The sequence below is a fragment of the Poecilia formosa genome, unplaced genomic scaffold (genome assembly GCF_000485575.1).
Source record: "Poecilia formosa unplaced genomic scaffold, Poecilia_formosa-5.1.2 Scaffold513, whole genome shotgun sequence".
NCBI lineage: Eukaryota > Metazoa > Chordata > Actinopteri > Cyprinodontiformes > Poeciliidae > Poecilia > Poecilia formosa.
Genome location: NW_006800452.1, coordinates 187086 through 204244, shown reverse-complemented (window position 1 = coordinate 204244; position 17159 = coordinate 187086). Strand labels below are relative to the sequence as shown.

Genomic DNA, 17159 nt, shown 5'->3' with positions numbered 1-17159 from the left:
TCGGACTGCTTGCATCTGACTGCAATGTTTGCAGATATGTCTGAATGGACTTGGGAGAATTTAGAAACAAAACACAATCAGGAAAGAATGTTTGTCCCTTTTAGTCACAATGTCAAGTGAAGCAGTTGTAGGCACTCTGAATAAAGATGGAAAAAGCATAAAAGATATTTTTGTTGGTTGCAGAAAAGTTTAGATAATCAAACTTAATATGTGGACATTTCATTGGTTCAGGAAGCTCTTAATTTGTAAAGTGTGATTCCTTGTTTCTCTGGGACATAAGTCAGCCTGACACACTGAGGTCCGTTACTCTTAGCTAGCCTTGAAAACAAGAAAGATAGGAGAACATGGCATAAGAGCAATAATGATGAGTTTGGAAAATGGGACAGCAACTTTAAAATAAACTGTGTGCATTTGTCAGATTAAACTACATTTTTATTTTTTATTTTTTTATTTTTTTGACACAATCAAAGAGAATCTGGCCTGAAACAAACGGTGAATGACTGGAGAAGCACCTTGTGATCAATGTGAAGCACGGTGGAGGACATATGGTGCCGTGGGCCTGATTTTTCCCTTTCATGATGATGCTTTAAATGATGATGGTTTCATACAGAGCCGTTTGCTGACAGCAGCTTTCTTACTCTTTATTTTGATGTGATGTGTTAATAATTCAGCTCTTGTTATCTCTCTGCAGCAACCAGCTCGGTCGCTTCATCATTTCAGCCCTATTGGAATTAACTTTGACATAAAAACTTTAGGCTAAAAAGCGATTTGTTTTTTTGTTTTAGTTTCTATAATTAAAACCAATACCAGCTGCTTCAGAGTTGTGGTTTTGAGCCTCTGCATGTAAACAAATCCTAGTTAAATCCGAGTATTTCTCGGCAAATCAGCTGTTTTTTATGTATTTTTCTTTGTTGGTTTGGTAAACATTTTAATAATCCAGCAGCATACGAACAGAGCGGCCTCTGTTCCCTCCTCATCCACAACTGTTTATGTAACACCATGCCAGGGAACGCTGCAGGGAACGCGCTCGGCTTGCAGGTGCTGCATTTAGCAGAACAGCTCTGCGTCTCAGCGCAGGCGGCACCAGGGACGTTTCATGAGAAGCAGAGAGACAATTAGCTCACAGATAAATTCTTCCTAGGCTGCCAAATATCTCTCATCTCTTCTCTCAAGTGGCATGTGTGGAGATAGAAAACTGTGCTATTGGAAAGACCTCATGCTCAAGACATCCTGACTGTTGTGATACAACAAATAATACTTTATGCACTGATGGACACAGACTTCATTCTAAACCCGCCAAATTTACTTGCATAATGTGAACCAAGTTTTCCAATTATGAAAGAAGCCAAAACGTTGTGAAAAACAAACAAAGCATCTTGTTTTCTTCATAAGCAGTTGCGTCAACGACTGTAAACGTCGTCACAGAGCAAACACAGAATAATTATAAATGTTGCCTTTACATGGCTGCAGCCTATTTGCAGCTGAAGCGCTGGTGTTGAGAGGTTTATGGGGCGAGAAGCGAGAACGGAGCGCCTTGCCATGGAGGGGGGGAGGAAAGCCGAGCCGCTGGAGCGGGATGGCTGGGCAGCGGTGGGGGGGGCGTCGTGAGCTGCGGCTGTGAGTGCTGACAGGGTTCTGCTCCGTGTGGCTCCACAGAAAAACACTCCTTCTTATTAGCAGCCATGCACAGGAGCACACACACTCACACACACACACTCACACACACACGCACATGCACACACACACACACTCACTGGCCAGCCGCTTAAAAGACATGTAGAGGCTGGTTCAGCAATTAGGCTTTTTTTTTCATTTACAGCGTCTTGCAAACCCATTCATACCCCTTGAAGCCTTTCACACTTCCTCCCAGTATAAACACAAACCAACATATTTCACTGGCGTTCTGTCATAAACTAACACAAAGTAAAACAGAATTGTGAAGTGAAATGAAAATAATACAAGGTGTTTTACAAAAAGAAATCTGATGCATGTCCTCAAATATATCTAATCTGACAGGGTGACCTATAGGGAAGAGTGACAGAATTCAGTTCAGTTCAGTTCAGTTCAGTTCAATTCAGTTCAGTTCAATTCAGTTCAGTTCAGTTTAATGCTGCATACTGCAAAAAAAAACAAAAAAAAAAACAGTCCTACCAATTATTCTTGTCTAGTTTCTAGAGCAAATATCTTCGTAATAAGACAAAACTAACTTACCAGTAACTTTTCAGCAATAAATAGGAGATGCTTTTAAGTCAATTATTCCTTATTGATGAAAAAGAACAACCTCCACTGGCAGATTATTTTACTAAGAAGACATTTTCCCATGTTCCAAGTGAAATAATCTGTCAGTTGAACTTGTTCTTTGTCATCAGTATTTAGGAATAATTGATTTAAAACAATCTCCAATTTATTGCTGAAAAATTACTTCTCAGTTATTTTCTTTTATTTGAAGTGTACTAAGATATCTGCATGAGAAATAGACCAAATATACTTGGTAAGACTTTGTGTTTTTGCAGTGAAGGTATTAAGATTCTGTGGTGCGTCTGTCAAACTTGTGTATAATACAGCTACACTAATTATAAAAAGAGACATGAGCCATTTGCCACTGCAGCCCTAAAATAAACGTAAAACAGCCAAACTCAATTTCCTCAGAGCAACTGCAGGTACATTAGTGTCCTACAGTTAAACACTGTCCAGACAGACACAGGCGCTAGTCTCTCTCAGTCCCCAAAGAAAAGCTTTTACTGCCAAGAGGAAGCAGCTAACGCTTTAGCTGATGACTTCCCATTTAAACGAGGTGCAGACGTGCTCAGATTCCTGGTGCGTCTGTCCTCTGCAGCACCTTCAGCTCGGCGCTGAACGCTAACCCTCCTCCTGGAGGAGGCTGGGTGTTCACTGGGATGCTGGTCACCACCTGTTAGAGGGCCCAAAGCTGCCATTATCTCCTGCACAGGAGAATCTGGCCCTGCAGGCGAGGGCCATAAAAACAGCAGAAACCTGCGCAGGACTTCTTGTCCTCTGCAGGCGCAGACTGTGAGAAAGCAGGAAGAATCTCTCAGGCCTTCATAGCCTTCAGCTTTTGTGGAGCATCCTTGGTCAAGTTGCTCTTAAAACTTTATGGTCTGACAGACAATTACTGTCATTAGGGTCATTCTACCACTGAAATTTCTCATCTTTCCTCAAGTAATAACCCTTCAATGTTTGATTTTACCAGGTAGCAATCATGGATTTTACTTCATAACTCGATCTTGCTTATTTTAGTTATTTTTGGTGCTAACTGTGCCACAAAATACCTGCTTTGTGGTTGTTTTGACTGCTGAAGGAGAGCCTTTATTCTTGAACCAAGTGAGTCTATGACACTAAATTGTTTCCTCCTGCAGCTCAGAACAATCTTTACTGGAGAAAGTAAGATGATGTCTTTTATTTACTCCTTTCTCAGTTTTATGAGCGTTTCATATTAAAACAACATGATTTGCATGTAATGCCTCTTCTTCTCAACATTTGTCAGGTTCCTAATAGTGACTGTACTGGATTTTTTGCAAAGCCAGTGAACTGCATCCAGCATGCTCCTGCAAACTCTGGTCTCTGGTGGATTTTTGCAGGCTGTCCTGGGGCAAAGAAAACAGAGTTCTTGACGAGTGTTCTTGACGCGCTGTCGACAGACATGGTGCATGCTGTCACAGATCCAGCATCCGCCGGAAGGTATGGAAGTGAAAACGTTCCTCTTGCAATTACTTATGCACATCAGTGGCCACAGTCTTTCACCTCCAGGCATGAAGGCAGTTTACCCTTCTGACAGGCAGAAACCTTCATATATAATATGATGAAGTAGCACAGGAGCAATGAATGAAAAAATAAACTGGAATGTTACTGATAAGTGGATTTATTTCACTAATTCAGTTCACAAAGTGAAGCTCAAAACAAAGACAAAAGGAGCCCCAACTAACTCCAACTATTGAGTTCAGACAGTGTACAGTACATAGATACACTTCTTTTTATAATAATCCCAATGTGTTAGAAACTGGAGGTTGGGTTTTTATGATTGTCAAAATTAACAGAAATAAAAGTTAGACACATGTGAATGAATCTGTATAGCATAGATGTTTTACTTTAGTTAAATTACTGAAATAAATCCACTTTTGAATGATGTTCAGACTGACTGACATGCAGCTGTCACTCAGGATGGCCGAGCCCGACCCCAGCCACACTCTGGAGGAGAGAGTCGTCCACTGGTACTTCAGCCAGCTTGACAAAAACGGCAGCGGCGACATAGGAAAGAAGGAGATCAAGCCCTTCAAGCGCTTCCTGCGCAAAAAGTCCAAGCCGAAGAAGTGTGTGAAGAAGTTTGTGGAGTACTGCGACATCAGCAACGACAAGGCGCTGTCGCTGCAGGAGCTGATGGGCTGCCTGGGGGTGACCAAGGAAGACGGTGAGCTGCACAAAGAACGGCTGGAAAATCCCTTCACTTTACAGATCCCAACTATCTGCTGCTGAAAACCTAATCAAAACTAATTCAATCTGCTTATTAAAGAATACATTTGGATCAAACAGAACTGGGTTACTAACATGAAGAGAAATGTTATTTAAATCAAAATAAGTGGCTGGGTTAAAGCAGCGCCTCAGTTTTTCAACCAATCAGATTCAGACTTTACTCTTTACATTTACTCCCTATCTTTAATAACAGTTTTGATTAAATTCCTGATTTATGAAAACGGTTCTGTAAAACATCTGAGGTGTGTGTGTTTCAGTAAATAGCTGGAGATTATTTAGAGACTGTTTGAAAAGTGTTGAAGCAGTCTAAATAACCCTAAATCATGCTTTAAAAAATAAAACCTTATTCCTTTAACTATAAGCATATACACAAAAGCTGCAGCATTTTCTCCCTCAGGTGCCAAATTTAACTTAATCTGTCCAAAAATAATCCCATTTTTGGACAGATTATGTTTGTGGACAAAAAAGGAAAAAACAGGAAAAGAGAAAAAAGAAAAACTTGGGACATCTGTGTTGGTCTACATCTGTCATTTAATTACTGCAGCAAACTAAAGCAATAGTCCTTATTAAAGGCTCTGTTGGTTGGCAAAGTGAGGTCTGGACTTTCCAAAGGACTTTTCTACATTGTTGTTCATTTTTAGGTTGCTGAAGTTAAAAAGCTGTTTTTGTCTGATAGGTGCCAAATCAGGGGAAGACCTGCCTTCCAGTAAACTAGTAAGTAAAACTCTATGGGAAAATTAGATGCATGATCTGAGTTAAATTACTGAAATCAGTTTATTTACATAGTTAAAAAAGTAGCTTGGCTATTGGCGCATTAGCGGAAGTGTACCCACCACTGCGTAATATTATCTGTCTGAGTGACGTAATTCCTGTTTGGAGTGAGGTGAACCGTAAAAACATGAAGTTTGTCTAACAGGATTGAATTTTCCCTCCACAGAACCCCGTGAGGAAGCAGGGCTAACTTCTGACGCCCAGTCCCAGAATCTACCCTCACCAATCGGCAACAGTGGAAACTATAGTATTTGCACTTTGTACTTTAAGAAAAAAAAAAAGAAAATGTAAATTCACTTTGTAGAAATTAGATATTTAAACAGACTGCTGAATCTGTGAACGGTGTAGTTAGCTTTTTATGTCCTTACAAGCAAGAAATACTTAACACATACAATGTATGTGTCCTTTGTGTGTCTAAAAATGTACTTTTAAAAAAGCAGAGCAGGTTTTGATGTTTGATGCTAAATTTTTTTGCCCCAATTAGCTTTCAAGGCAGATATTTGTATAGTTTGCTCTGTAGCATCGATAAATTAGACCACATTATCTCGTCTGCTTATCTGTTACATCTGTTTTTGTGTTTTGTAAAGCAGTTTGCAAGAATGTATTAATAATCATGCAGTAAATCATAAAAATGTCTCATATGTTTGCATATATTCATCTTTATTAGAAATAAAGAACTCTTTTATACATGTTGTGGTGGGTCTGTCTCATGGATTGTAAATTAAGTAAAATCAGGCAATGTCTTTGTTTTCCTGAAACCTGCTTCATGTTTTACAGTTTACCTTGTCATATAAATCTTGTAATATATTTTCTTTTTTGTGTTTTCTTACACGGCCTGTAATAAAACAGCTTGTCGACGTCTTCTGAAAGAGCCAAGTATTCGTCTCACACAGCAGAGGTTGAATATCTTTCAGTTTAACGAAACTTTGCCAGTTCCCTGGAGGCAATATTTTTAAATTGGAAGAAGAAGTGATGCTGTTCTTGTTACAGATTTTCCTCATGTACTGAAAACACAGAACGTGCAGCCTCACTGGTATGTCTCTATTAAATATGGATTTAGGGACTAATTCATTTTAAGGATTTAGTAGTACGTTTTCAGACTATTTTAAAATTTTGTATGTAATTAACCGCTCTTCAAAAAATGAAATACTGGAAAATAGCAGAGGTGTGATCATCTTAACTCAAAATATGACTGAAAACAAATCCAGCCGCCTGGCTAAAAGATTAAAACATAATTTGAGAAACAAGACTGGATAAGGATTCAAACTTTGAGGGATATGAAGGCAACTGGGATCTGAAACTGGAGAATATTGCTGCAAGGCAGCGGTGCGACCGATTGGTCCACTGCGCTGACCAACTGTAAATCATTATCACCAAACTCTCCAGATGGGAAACAGGTGAGAATAAATACTGAATGCATAACATCTGTGGAAAATTAAATTCTGAGACTATTAAAATGAAAAAGACTAAACAGATCAGCAAACAAACACAATACACAAGAATCAACGACAATGTGAAAAAAAGAGAAAATTGACAAAACTGAACTAAAGTTGCTTGGATTATGAGGAACCAATTATTTGAAATGTGTTCCAAAAAAGCCTTTTCTTTCCTTCCATCAACACTGGAAATGTGGGCCTCTGTTTCTCTTCCAAAAGATGTGGGAATCTTTATAGAGTAAGGAATCATGAACTCTTTGAAGTCCAGGATATTTTACAGAAAAATGTGATGGCTTGTGCCAGAAAACTGAAAATCATGGGGAATTCTAGCAGGATAATGATGCAAAACATGTCATTAAATTAAAAATGCTTCTGGGAAACAAAATGAAGCCATTTTGTTGCAATATTGATTTTGTAAAAAAACACATTTGTTGGTGCATGATGTTTTTTCCTTCTTATTAAACGCCTTCCCTCTGGGTGCTTATAATTACGACCCCAGTCACTCTGCGAGGTTTGAAAAGATTCTCTGTTGAGCAACAACATTCAGCTCAAACAGCTTTGACTCTCACACCACTGTGCATTGTTTTGTTCCTGCCTGATTATGCTGAGGCTGCTAAGTAATCAGCCGCGGCTTTTCGCACTTATAATTCTGTGAAGTGCTGAGCCGCTGACCTCAGACTCACCCGCTCGCTCTGGCTTAACCTCTAATTTATGATTAACACATCAGTCTCCTTTCTGTGATCTAATCCAGCCCAATGGTCTGGGTTTAGCACCCCAGGGAAACACAGAGGAGAGATCATTACTGACAGTGGATTAGTGCTGGATAACCTTTGACCTTTTTAAACGCCCTCCTTCCACAGCATTAGAAGTTGTTGAACTGAATCCAGAAAAACCCACAACAGTAATGTGCCAGTTTGGCTTTTGGTTAGAATCAAAATGAATAATTATTTCTCAGTGTCTTGCATTGTAAACAGAAAACTCAAAGTCCTGATCTCAGTTAAAACATTTAGCTAAGTGCACTAAATGTTTTCGGTGTTAGCAAAGGTGCTAAATGAAAAACTAGCCCCACTTAGCACATTAACAGATTAGTGAAAGTGTGCCCACCTCTGGCCTCCCAAATCTCTGTTTGTAGGGGTCCAACCAATCAGCACCAAGAAAAATGAAATCCGCTCCTGGATTGGCTGTTTTACAAACACCAGCCAATAACGTTTCAAGTAGCATTGTAACAAAGTATTTTAACTTCCTAAGCTGCATTTTCTTTCAGATATTTTAGATAAGCACAATCTTGAGTCCCGTTCCAAATAAAAGTGTCTGAATAATGAACCGCTAAAAGGCAGAGGACAGATTTAGCCTGAATTCTCTTCAGCCATATCATCTGTTGATGCTGTGCCTGTTACAGGTGCAGCATTTTCAAGAGTCCTGAAGATCCAGCCTTCCTTCAATACAATGCTGAACTCTCATCAAGAGGAATTTTCTTCTCCTCTGGGCAGCGATGTACGTAAACAGTTTTTATGATTTGGCTGGATGTCAGGCCTGGTTTTCCCAACGTGTTCCCTGGATGGCTTGGACTCCAGCCTGAACTGATGCAGTGGCTGAAGAAAAGCCCCCAAACCTTTTGGCACCATCACCAGAACCTTCTCACCATTGGCAGAGCCTCCTCATCTAGCTCTCCTTAACCCAGCTTCTTCACTCCTCTCACTCCCATGTGCACAAACACACTGCGAGCACAGAGATACCATTGAGCATGATTCGCTGGAACACATTTGTGTGTTTTAATGGGCAAAAGGAGGCACCCAATCGCCCTGCTGGCAGGCTGTGGGCTGTGGACTCATGAAGAAATTACTGTCAGAAGCCATCAGGGCTTTAATAGCCTCTGGCCCAGCAGCGGCTTCCCCTGCTGCCCCAGAGGGGCTCTGGTCTGCGGGTAAATAGCTCGGGGACGGCCTGCACCCTGGGACCTTCTCTGTTCAGTTCTCACTCACAGACACACACACACACACACACACACACCCCCACACACACACACACACACACCCCTGAGGAGTCCAGGCAGCGCAGCAGAACACAGACACTGCACTCAAGAAAATGAATTAGTGAGAAAGAGAAACTACTGAATGCAGGTGGTGCACTTCATACAAAAGGCCTTTTGATAAATTATGTCGCCTCTAAAAAGTGCACATTTTCAGCTGACTTTAAGCAGGTTGAAAACAAGAAGGATGTACTTTATATTCTCCTTTTAACATTAAGTTATGTTGGGATGTCACAATGATGATTTTGTTTGTCGCTGACTCAATCCCAGCCCAGATTTCTTTACTGCACTCACCTGCACATTTGTGCTACAAACATTAATGAAAGTGTGTCCTCTACTGGTCGGTTCAGCCAATCAGAGCCAAGGAAAATGAACCCCGCCCCCTGATTGGCTGCTTTGCAAATGTTAGCCAATAGCGAGTCAAGACATTTTGACATGTAACTTGTAAATGTAGTGTTTCAGTTGACTGCGTTCTATGACTTTGTATTTTTATATGTAAAGCACTTTGAACGGCCCTGTTGCTGAGATTTACCATAAAAGATATTCAAGTTGGTTCCATATGGAGTTTAAAGTCTTTGAAATGAGGAAATATCTTCCTCTAACTTGATTTGTCTTTTATTGCTTCATATTAAAAAAATGCAAGAAATTTTCCTGTGATTTTATGTTATAGAGCAATAGTGAAGAGGAAAGAAAAGGCTGTTTTTATATTTGTTTCTGAAAAGAAAATACTTTTAGAACCACATTTCACTCCAATTACAGTAGCAAGTCTTTTTGGATTTGCAGTCATGTTAATTAAATGATCATCAAAAAAATCATTTATTTCATTAACTTGATATTAAATGAAACAAATTGCATGAATTAATTCCACATTGACTGGTGTTTTTAAGTCTTTATTTCTGTTAATTATGATGATTTTACGCTTACAACAAAAGAAAACATGACATTCAAGATTATTAAATCAGACCAATAAAATACATAATTTTTAATTAATAATTTATGGAAAGTATACTCATGCCTGCTTAACTCTGGAAGACCAGACACAAGAGACATAAAGAAAAGATGTGCAGCCTTCCAGATGGCTGCAGTACTTTGGAGATGGAAATATAACATTTATTTTTTGTTTTTGGAAGGTTTTGTGAAAATGTATTATAAACTATATAAAAAATATTTAGCTTTTTTGTGGAACAGGGATTAACTGAGATTAAATTATAGACACAGATGGATTCTGTTTACTGATTATGTGTCTTCTGGTGATAACTGGATTTTATTTAGGAGTCCCAGAAGGATGAATGCAAATTTACACCACATATTTTTGATATTTTTTCTTTAAAAAAGTCCAAAAACCATGGAAATGTTTCCTAAATCCATACAAACACAATACCCTCTGTTGGTCCTTTATGTTTAATCCTAATAAAATGTAATGAAGTTTGTAGTTGCAACATGACGGAAATGTGGGAAAGTTTATACAAAGACTTTTGGAAGCCACTTTAAGGATGATTTTGAAGAAATTAGGAATATGAAGATTTATTTCAAGTAATTATCTAAATGACATGATACATTTCAGTAAAATAGGAAGTGGGTGCATCAGCTATCAGGACACTGTGAATAACGTTAAGTTGTCTGTGTGTCCGTTGCTGTCGTCCAGCCTCAGTTCTTCTCATGCTGCGCTCCTTGACATGGATGCATCGCTGCCAAAACAACAAACCATGCGAGATAAAACGCTGCGCTCCAGAGAGGAGTGTCTGCAGCGTTAAGGGAAAAGCGAAGGGGGAGCGTCGTCCACTGCACTCACTGGTGACATGTGCAGCGTTTCTCATTTATGTGTTCCAGCTGAACGGGGCGGCTGCCAAGTCCAGGATCTGGGCTGACATCAGAATTTCCCGCAGTGATAAAGAGACTTTTGTTTGATAGAGGGAGGAGAGAAAAAAATAACTGGGATGCAGACAGAGTGATATGGGCAATTAGAGGAATGAAACTCCCACAAGACAACAGGCAGGGTGTTTATATCCATGACCTCAACAGATACAAACACCTACAGTTTCCACAAGAAGTGCAAATTGTTTGACAGGAAGTGAAGCAATAATGTTTCCAACAAACCTGCTGATCTGAGGCTGATATTTTCTCTCATTACAACACCGGGGTCTGCAGACGGGGAATGAGCATGCAGGGTACCGGCCCTTTAATCTCACACTGCCCGCCCTTTAACATGATAAACTGTATCTTAGCTGTGTGATGGGGGGTGGCAGTGAAGGTGGGAGGAGGGGGAAGCTGTCGGGTCTAAACCCAGGGGATTAACAGGGTGACTTCTCCTCAGGAATGCTCCTCTGACAGCCAAGGCCCGCCCACCCACAGCTGCCTGCAGCAGACAGGTGCACGGCCACGGACAGGCAGGCGGGCGGGTGGGTGTCTGTGGGAGTGGGGGTTCATACTGCCATGAGTCCAGACACATAACAGCATCAACAACAACTGAGCCCAACAAATTAACCGGGTCAGTCAGTACACCCCTGAAAAACAGAATCCTGGAATAAAAAGTTACATCTACACAACAGCCCAATGTGATCCACTTCTTCTGCTCTCATGTGACCTATATTTGTCTTTTTTCACAGCAGGCTGAACTCCCAATTCCAATCTTTTTGCCTACCAAACAAAAATCAGATCTGCCACGTCTATGTGTGGAACTAAATCAGATACGGATCTGATTGTTTTCAAAGCAACTGCAGTCTGAACGGTCATCTCACATTTTACCCACTTTCTTCACTTCCAGTATCTGAGGTTTGGCATCGGCCAGCACTGATCTGATACAGACAAACAGGATGAATTGAGTTAAAGAGTTTTCTGTTTTTATATACAGACATAAATTACTGAAGGTTGTTTGGCCAAGCTTCACAAGTACATATAGAAACTACTCTGATTTTTTAGGTGTGTTGACTGCACAGTTGCAGTCATCAATGTGACTAAAAATAAACGCACGAATGAGTTTCTCTAGGTTTTTCTGGGACATCAGTCCTCTAATCCTGAAAATGTTCTTCAAGTGATGGAAGGCCGACTTCGTAACTGACTTTATGTGGCTCTGACGGTTCATGTCAGAGTTCATCACTACACCCAGATTTTGGGCTTGGTCAAAGTTTCTGGCTTTAATAGCTGAAGTTGTGTGCTGAATCTAAATAACTTCTGCTTTGTTTCTATTCAGCTGGAGAAAGTTTTGGCACATCTATAAAAATTGTGGTTCTACAAATTATTGACTTGGAAGGGGATCAATATAAATATTCACCACACTGTTACACATCATGTCTTTCCCACTTTTCATTTATGCACTAATGTCTGTTGTTCACACAAAGTTCCAAATAAAAAGAATCAAAGTTTGTCTTTGGAATCTAAAATCATGCGAAGGGTTAAAATTACTTTTACAAGCAATTGTAACTTGCAAAAATCAACTCAGATCCAGAGAGTTACAAATTACCAAATAATCCATGGTCTGGGATTACAAACTCTTACAAACACCGTCTAAGCAGATTGAGAAGCCTCCAAAGTGGAAAACTGCAGTGAGCTGAATAAATTAGAGCTTAGGCTCAGACACAGGCGGCCTGATCAACAGCCACCAGTCCAGTCATGTGAAATACAAACCAGAACAGCTCACAGGATAATGTGCTGTTGAAGACATCCTGAAAAAGAATTGAATTCATATTTTATAGCTGCAGCATAAACCAGTGAAATGTTGGGAAATTTTAGCCTTTAATTTGAGTGATTTATTTCTAAATTGAGGAATAATTATTTTTTGTAATAAAATTAGCTTAAAAGGCCAAAATCCCTGCAGTCATTATGTTACTGGGTTTTTATATTAGGATAATGATCCAAATCAACACAGAAATGGTTCTCCAGACAGAAAATTGGCCTTTTCCTAACTTTGATGTCACACCTGAATCCTAATAAAACCTGGAGTGAAAACCAAAGAATTCAAAAAGAGGCAGAAGAGGTCCAACTACTGGGACATTAGTGATTTATTCTGCTTTTAGTAAATGTTCCCAAATCAGAGGCTGTATTTTTTTTATAATTATGACAACATGTTGCCAGAAGAAAAGCCATAGCCTCTAAACATGTTCAACAATGTGTCGTCTTTTTCATACCTGGAAGGCCTGACTTCCTCCCTGTGCTTGTGTGTTAATTATCACCTTAGAAAACTCAAAAGAAAAGGATTCATTTCCCTCCTGCTTGTTTCCATGTAGATTAGATCTATAATGGTACATGCACAGCGGTTATAGTAACATCTCAAGTTGCAACGGCAAACAATAAGCACTGCTGCTGCTCCACAACGGCCTCTTGTTCAGAAGCAAAGGAAAAATCCCTCACAAATCTTCCTTTGAAGCCGGTGGGATTGGTGTGTGTGTGATTGTGCTCCTAAGATGTTTTATTGATAGAGGGTCTGTGAAATGTGACTCTTTGTTTTGCTCCGTCTCTGCTGACCTGCCCTGTCATGTCTCCCCCTGGTTGAGAAGCAGGTAGTTTCTCCAAACATCTGGCGGGCCGACGCAGGGCTCAGGTGGTGGGACTGGAGCTTCTGAGAGGTCAGAGATGAAGAACCAGGGTCACGCTGGCATCCAGGTGGATGCTCTGCAGGAATGCCACACGCTTTTGTTCCTGGAGCAAAAAAACTGCAGCAAAGAAACGTAGCTTAGATGGAAGCGCTTGTTTTATTTTCCCACAAGTAAAGCTGAGGATGCAGGAAATGCAATTATGAATCTGAATTAATTTAAATAGAAATATTCATTTTGTTAATCAATATTAACAGTGTTTGACACTCACCTTCTGCTAGAGAAAAACAAAACTTTTATTTTTTTGTCTGTTTTTTCTCAAGATTCCAGTAAAAATAGGAACAAATGTGGATCAAACTGTCCAGAACTGATTCAGACGAAATATTACAACCTTTTAAAACAGGATTAGCTTTCATAATGTCTAAACCAATTCAACTTACTTACTGCAAAACACCTCAATTAAATTTTTTTACATTTAGTGGCATCCGTGGAAAAAATAAACCAGAAATAAATGTTTTATTGTTGTAGCACTAAACATTACTTTTTGAAAATCCAGCATTTTTGGGAATATTTATTGGAAAAATTAAAAAGATCCATCCAAGAATGAAGTCAAAATATTCCAAGAATAAAGTTGAAATAATATGAGAATAAAATTATAGTATCTTTATTCTGGACTTTATTATTATATTATTGTGACTATTCTTGTACGTAATTCTCATAATATTATGACTGTTTTTGAGTTTACTCTTGTCATTTTATCACTTTATTCCTGTAGTTTTATGACTTTATTCTTTAATTTTTCTCAGTGTGGTCCTGATACTCCATCATGAACGACAGGAATCAGTCATATTTTTTCTAATCATTATGTTGAAATCTATGAGCTTTTTTTGTTCACTCAAACATCAAACATCAACATCCCACAAAAGAAAATGAACTAATCCTCTTTTGTAAATATTTTATGCTCTTCCTTGTTTTAAAACCTGAAAATAAAATAAAATGGTGGTTCTTTGAAAATAACCACACATTTCCTACAGTAGATATTTATTGTTAAAACATTTAGTTGTGTTTTCACAAAGGGTTGTGTAACATCCTCGGCTCTGAATGAGTTTTCTGTAATTCAACTGATGGGGAAAATCGACTTCTTGGTTAGTAAAGGTTGTAGTCCACTGAACTATGGCAACAAAAAACAAAAATTAGTTTTAAACCTTTTAAATGTCTTTCCTAGTCGTAGAAAAGAATAAAAGATATGGATCAAAACGTTCATTAGCGTTTCCAGATTAGCCAATCGGTGCTCGCACATAAAGGCACCACGAAATCTCTGGCGATTTACAGTCTTTCCAGGCCTACAGGACGGATTTTCCCTTGGACACAGAAATGAGAAAGACGGTGTTGACAAAGCAGGTGTGTCGCTGCCACACCAGTAACCAGGCTGTTTTGGGCAGATCAGGCAGACTTCTGCACAGACCACCAGCAAGGCTTTGTACTTTCCCTGAGTCTTACTGCTGAGACCCGGCTTTGAACAAGTCCGGCTGGAAGCGGCTACCTGTCCCATAACTCTGCAGCTCTGACTCACTGCACACATTCACAGCGACATACAAACAACAGAGAGGAAGCAGGAGAGTAATTCAACAAATCTCATAATTTATTCCTTTATTAATCCCTCAATCTTTGACTAACTACACCACCGAAGTTCAGAGTCATCTTCTCAAAGCCTGCTGCTTTACTAATGATACATTGTTATCTGGATTAAGACAAGAAAAAGAAGTGGGTTTACCTAAATTATAACTTGTCACATGAATTTTTAATATTTATGAGTGAACCAGTGCCTTAGTAAAGGATTTTTAACCTTAATTTCACCAGGAAAATCCCACTGAGATTAAAAATCTCTTTTCCAAGAGAATTCTGGTCAAGACTGGCAGCAGAAACTGAAAAAATCACACATCCCTGGATATTTTCTTCACATTTAGTCATGATGCAGTCACAAACTTTGACTGTATTATAGATATAATTTTTAGTATTTCATATTAAAAATTATATCTAGTCCAGAGTTTACAGTTCAGTTTCAGATCAAAGTCTTTTCTCTTAGCTCTGCACGTCTGGGAGATTTCTGGCAGTTCACCTTCTCAAAATGACTCACCATAAGGTAGACTGGATGGGGAGAGAATGTGTTGTTCTATCGCATTAAATGGCAGTAAAAATGTTAACACCTCACTGCAAAGACATAAAATCTTACTAAGTAATTTTGTTCTAGTGCAAATATCTTAAGAAATGAGACAAAACTAACTTACAAGAAACTTTTCAGCAAGATATATGAACTTGTTTTATGTCAATAATTCCTTTATATAGATGAAAAAGTACTTATTTCACATTTCACTGGTAGATTATTTAACTTAAACTGAAAAAAGTGTAACAATGGAAGTATTATTTTTTCATCAATGTAAAGGAGTCATTGACTTAAACAGTCTCATATTTCTTGCTGAAAAGTTACTTGCAAGTCAGTTTAGTCTCATTTCAAGTGCATTAAAATATTTGCAGTAGAAATTAGACCAAAAATTCTTGGTAAGATTTTGCATTTTTGCAGTGTTGTTGGTAAGACACTTTATCTCAAACTACAGACGCGTTTTCTTTCGCTGTGTCCCAGCATACAGTTCTCAGGCTGTGCTAATCTCCCCTCCTCATTCTTTCAGGCTCAATAAGACGTTTTAATGATTTATTAGATCAACCCAGCAAAGCAGCGACTCTTGAAGGCCTTCTGGTCACATTGTTCAGACATGGGGAGCTGCGAGTCGCTGTAATCCCGGCTGAAATGCCCCTGAAAGAGGCTCTTGTCGCTCTCTCTCCTTCACTGGCTTGAAAACGTTAGAAGTCGTGTCGTGTGAACGTCCGGCGTCAGACAGCTGCTCATGAGGCGTTAGTCGGCCAAAAGGGCCAAAGCTTTTAAAGGAAGAGCAGTTGGGACATTTGAGGAAAACAAAAACAGTTCATGTTTTCATTCCTTTCTTTATCAAAAGCTTGAAGATAAAGGCTTCAACTTAAATCAACAATATATTTGCAGGCATTTAAAAGATAAAGCTTCAATTAATTTAAAACATGAAAGTCAGACAACTTCACATATCTACAAAGTTTTTATTGTGCCAAAAAAGTTGTCTTTCAAAATAAGAAATGAAATGATTCATTGGCATAAAATACTCCTGACTTTCTGCTGCTTCAGTTTTTAATGTTTTCAGGTTCATAATTCATCACAGATCCCACCAGATTTTCACTAAACATAAAATGTAGCATTTTCAGTGACAATTCATCAATAACTGATATATTCAGAATTAAAATGGATGTCCCAAGTTGATCACATGAAGCAGATCAGGGTTCTGATCCCTGCATTGTAAAATCAAATCAAATCCAATGATCTGTCCTTCCTGCTGCACGTTGAAAACAACAGTTCACCAAACTGAGTATAGAAACACTGAGGGCCTCTGCTTCTGAATCAGTACAGGTCCAGATCGATTACTGCAGAAATACGCTCTCAAGCTGTGTTTCCATCCAACTGGGATGCAGGTTTTGTGCAATACAATACTTTTAAATGTGCATAAAAACATTAATAGAAACACAACTATAAACGTTTTTGCAAGTAAGTACAAAAAGCAGCATTAGAAAAGAGCTAGTGTGGTCTGATACTCGGGTCATTGTGTTGTGCATTCATTGTGGACTTTGATATTTTGCATTATTCATTCACAAAAGAGTTAAATGTTCTTGTTTAATATAAAATTATTAAACTGCACATATCTGGACTCTTCCCAAGAGTCTCAAGACAGCAGCAGGTTTGTCACCAAGTGAAAAAACTTCCTTTTCGAGACGTTAAGGAATGGCAAGAAATGATAAGACAAAATACAGAAGACAATCGTGGCTCTG

General features: G+C 39.0%; 1 protein-coding gene across 3 annotated transcripts in view; it reads left to right on the top strand.

Annotated features, from left to right (window-relative positions):
- The window catches only part of smoc2 (SPARC related modular calcium binding 2), a 30957-nt gene extending 25009 nt beyond the window's left edge, over positions 1-5948 (top strand). For 2 of the 3 annotated variants that reach the window (XM_007579253.2, XM_007579254.2), the window contains exons 11-14: positions 3600-3699; positions 4179-4426; positions 5165-5202; positions 5426-5948. In XM_007579253.2, coding sequence (XP_007579315.1) covers positions 3600-3699; positions 4179-4426; positions 5165-5202; positions 5426-5449 — 410 coding nt within the window. In that variant the 3' untranslated portion in view covers positions 5450-5948. Of the gene's footprint in view, positions 1-3599; positions 3700-4178; positions 4427-5164; positions 5245-5425 lie in introns of those variants that run through there. The other variant, XM_007579251.2, reaches the window with a different exon arrangement.
- Positions 5949-17159: the final 11211 nt, after the last annotated feature.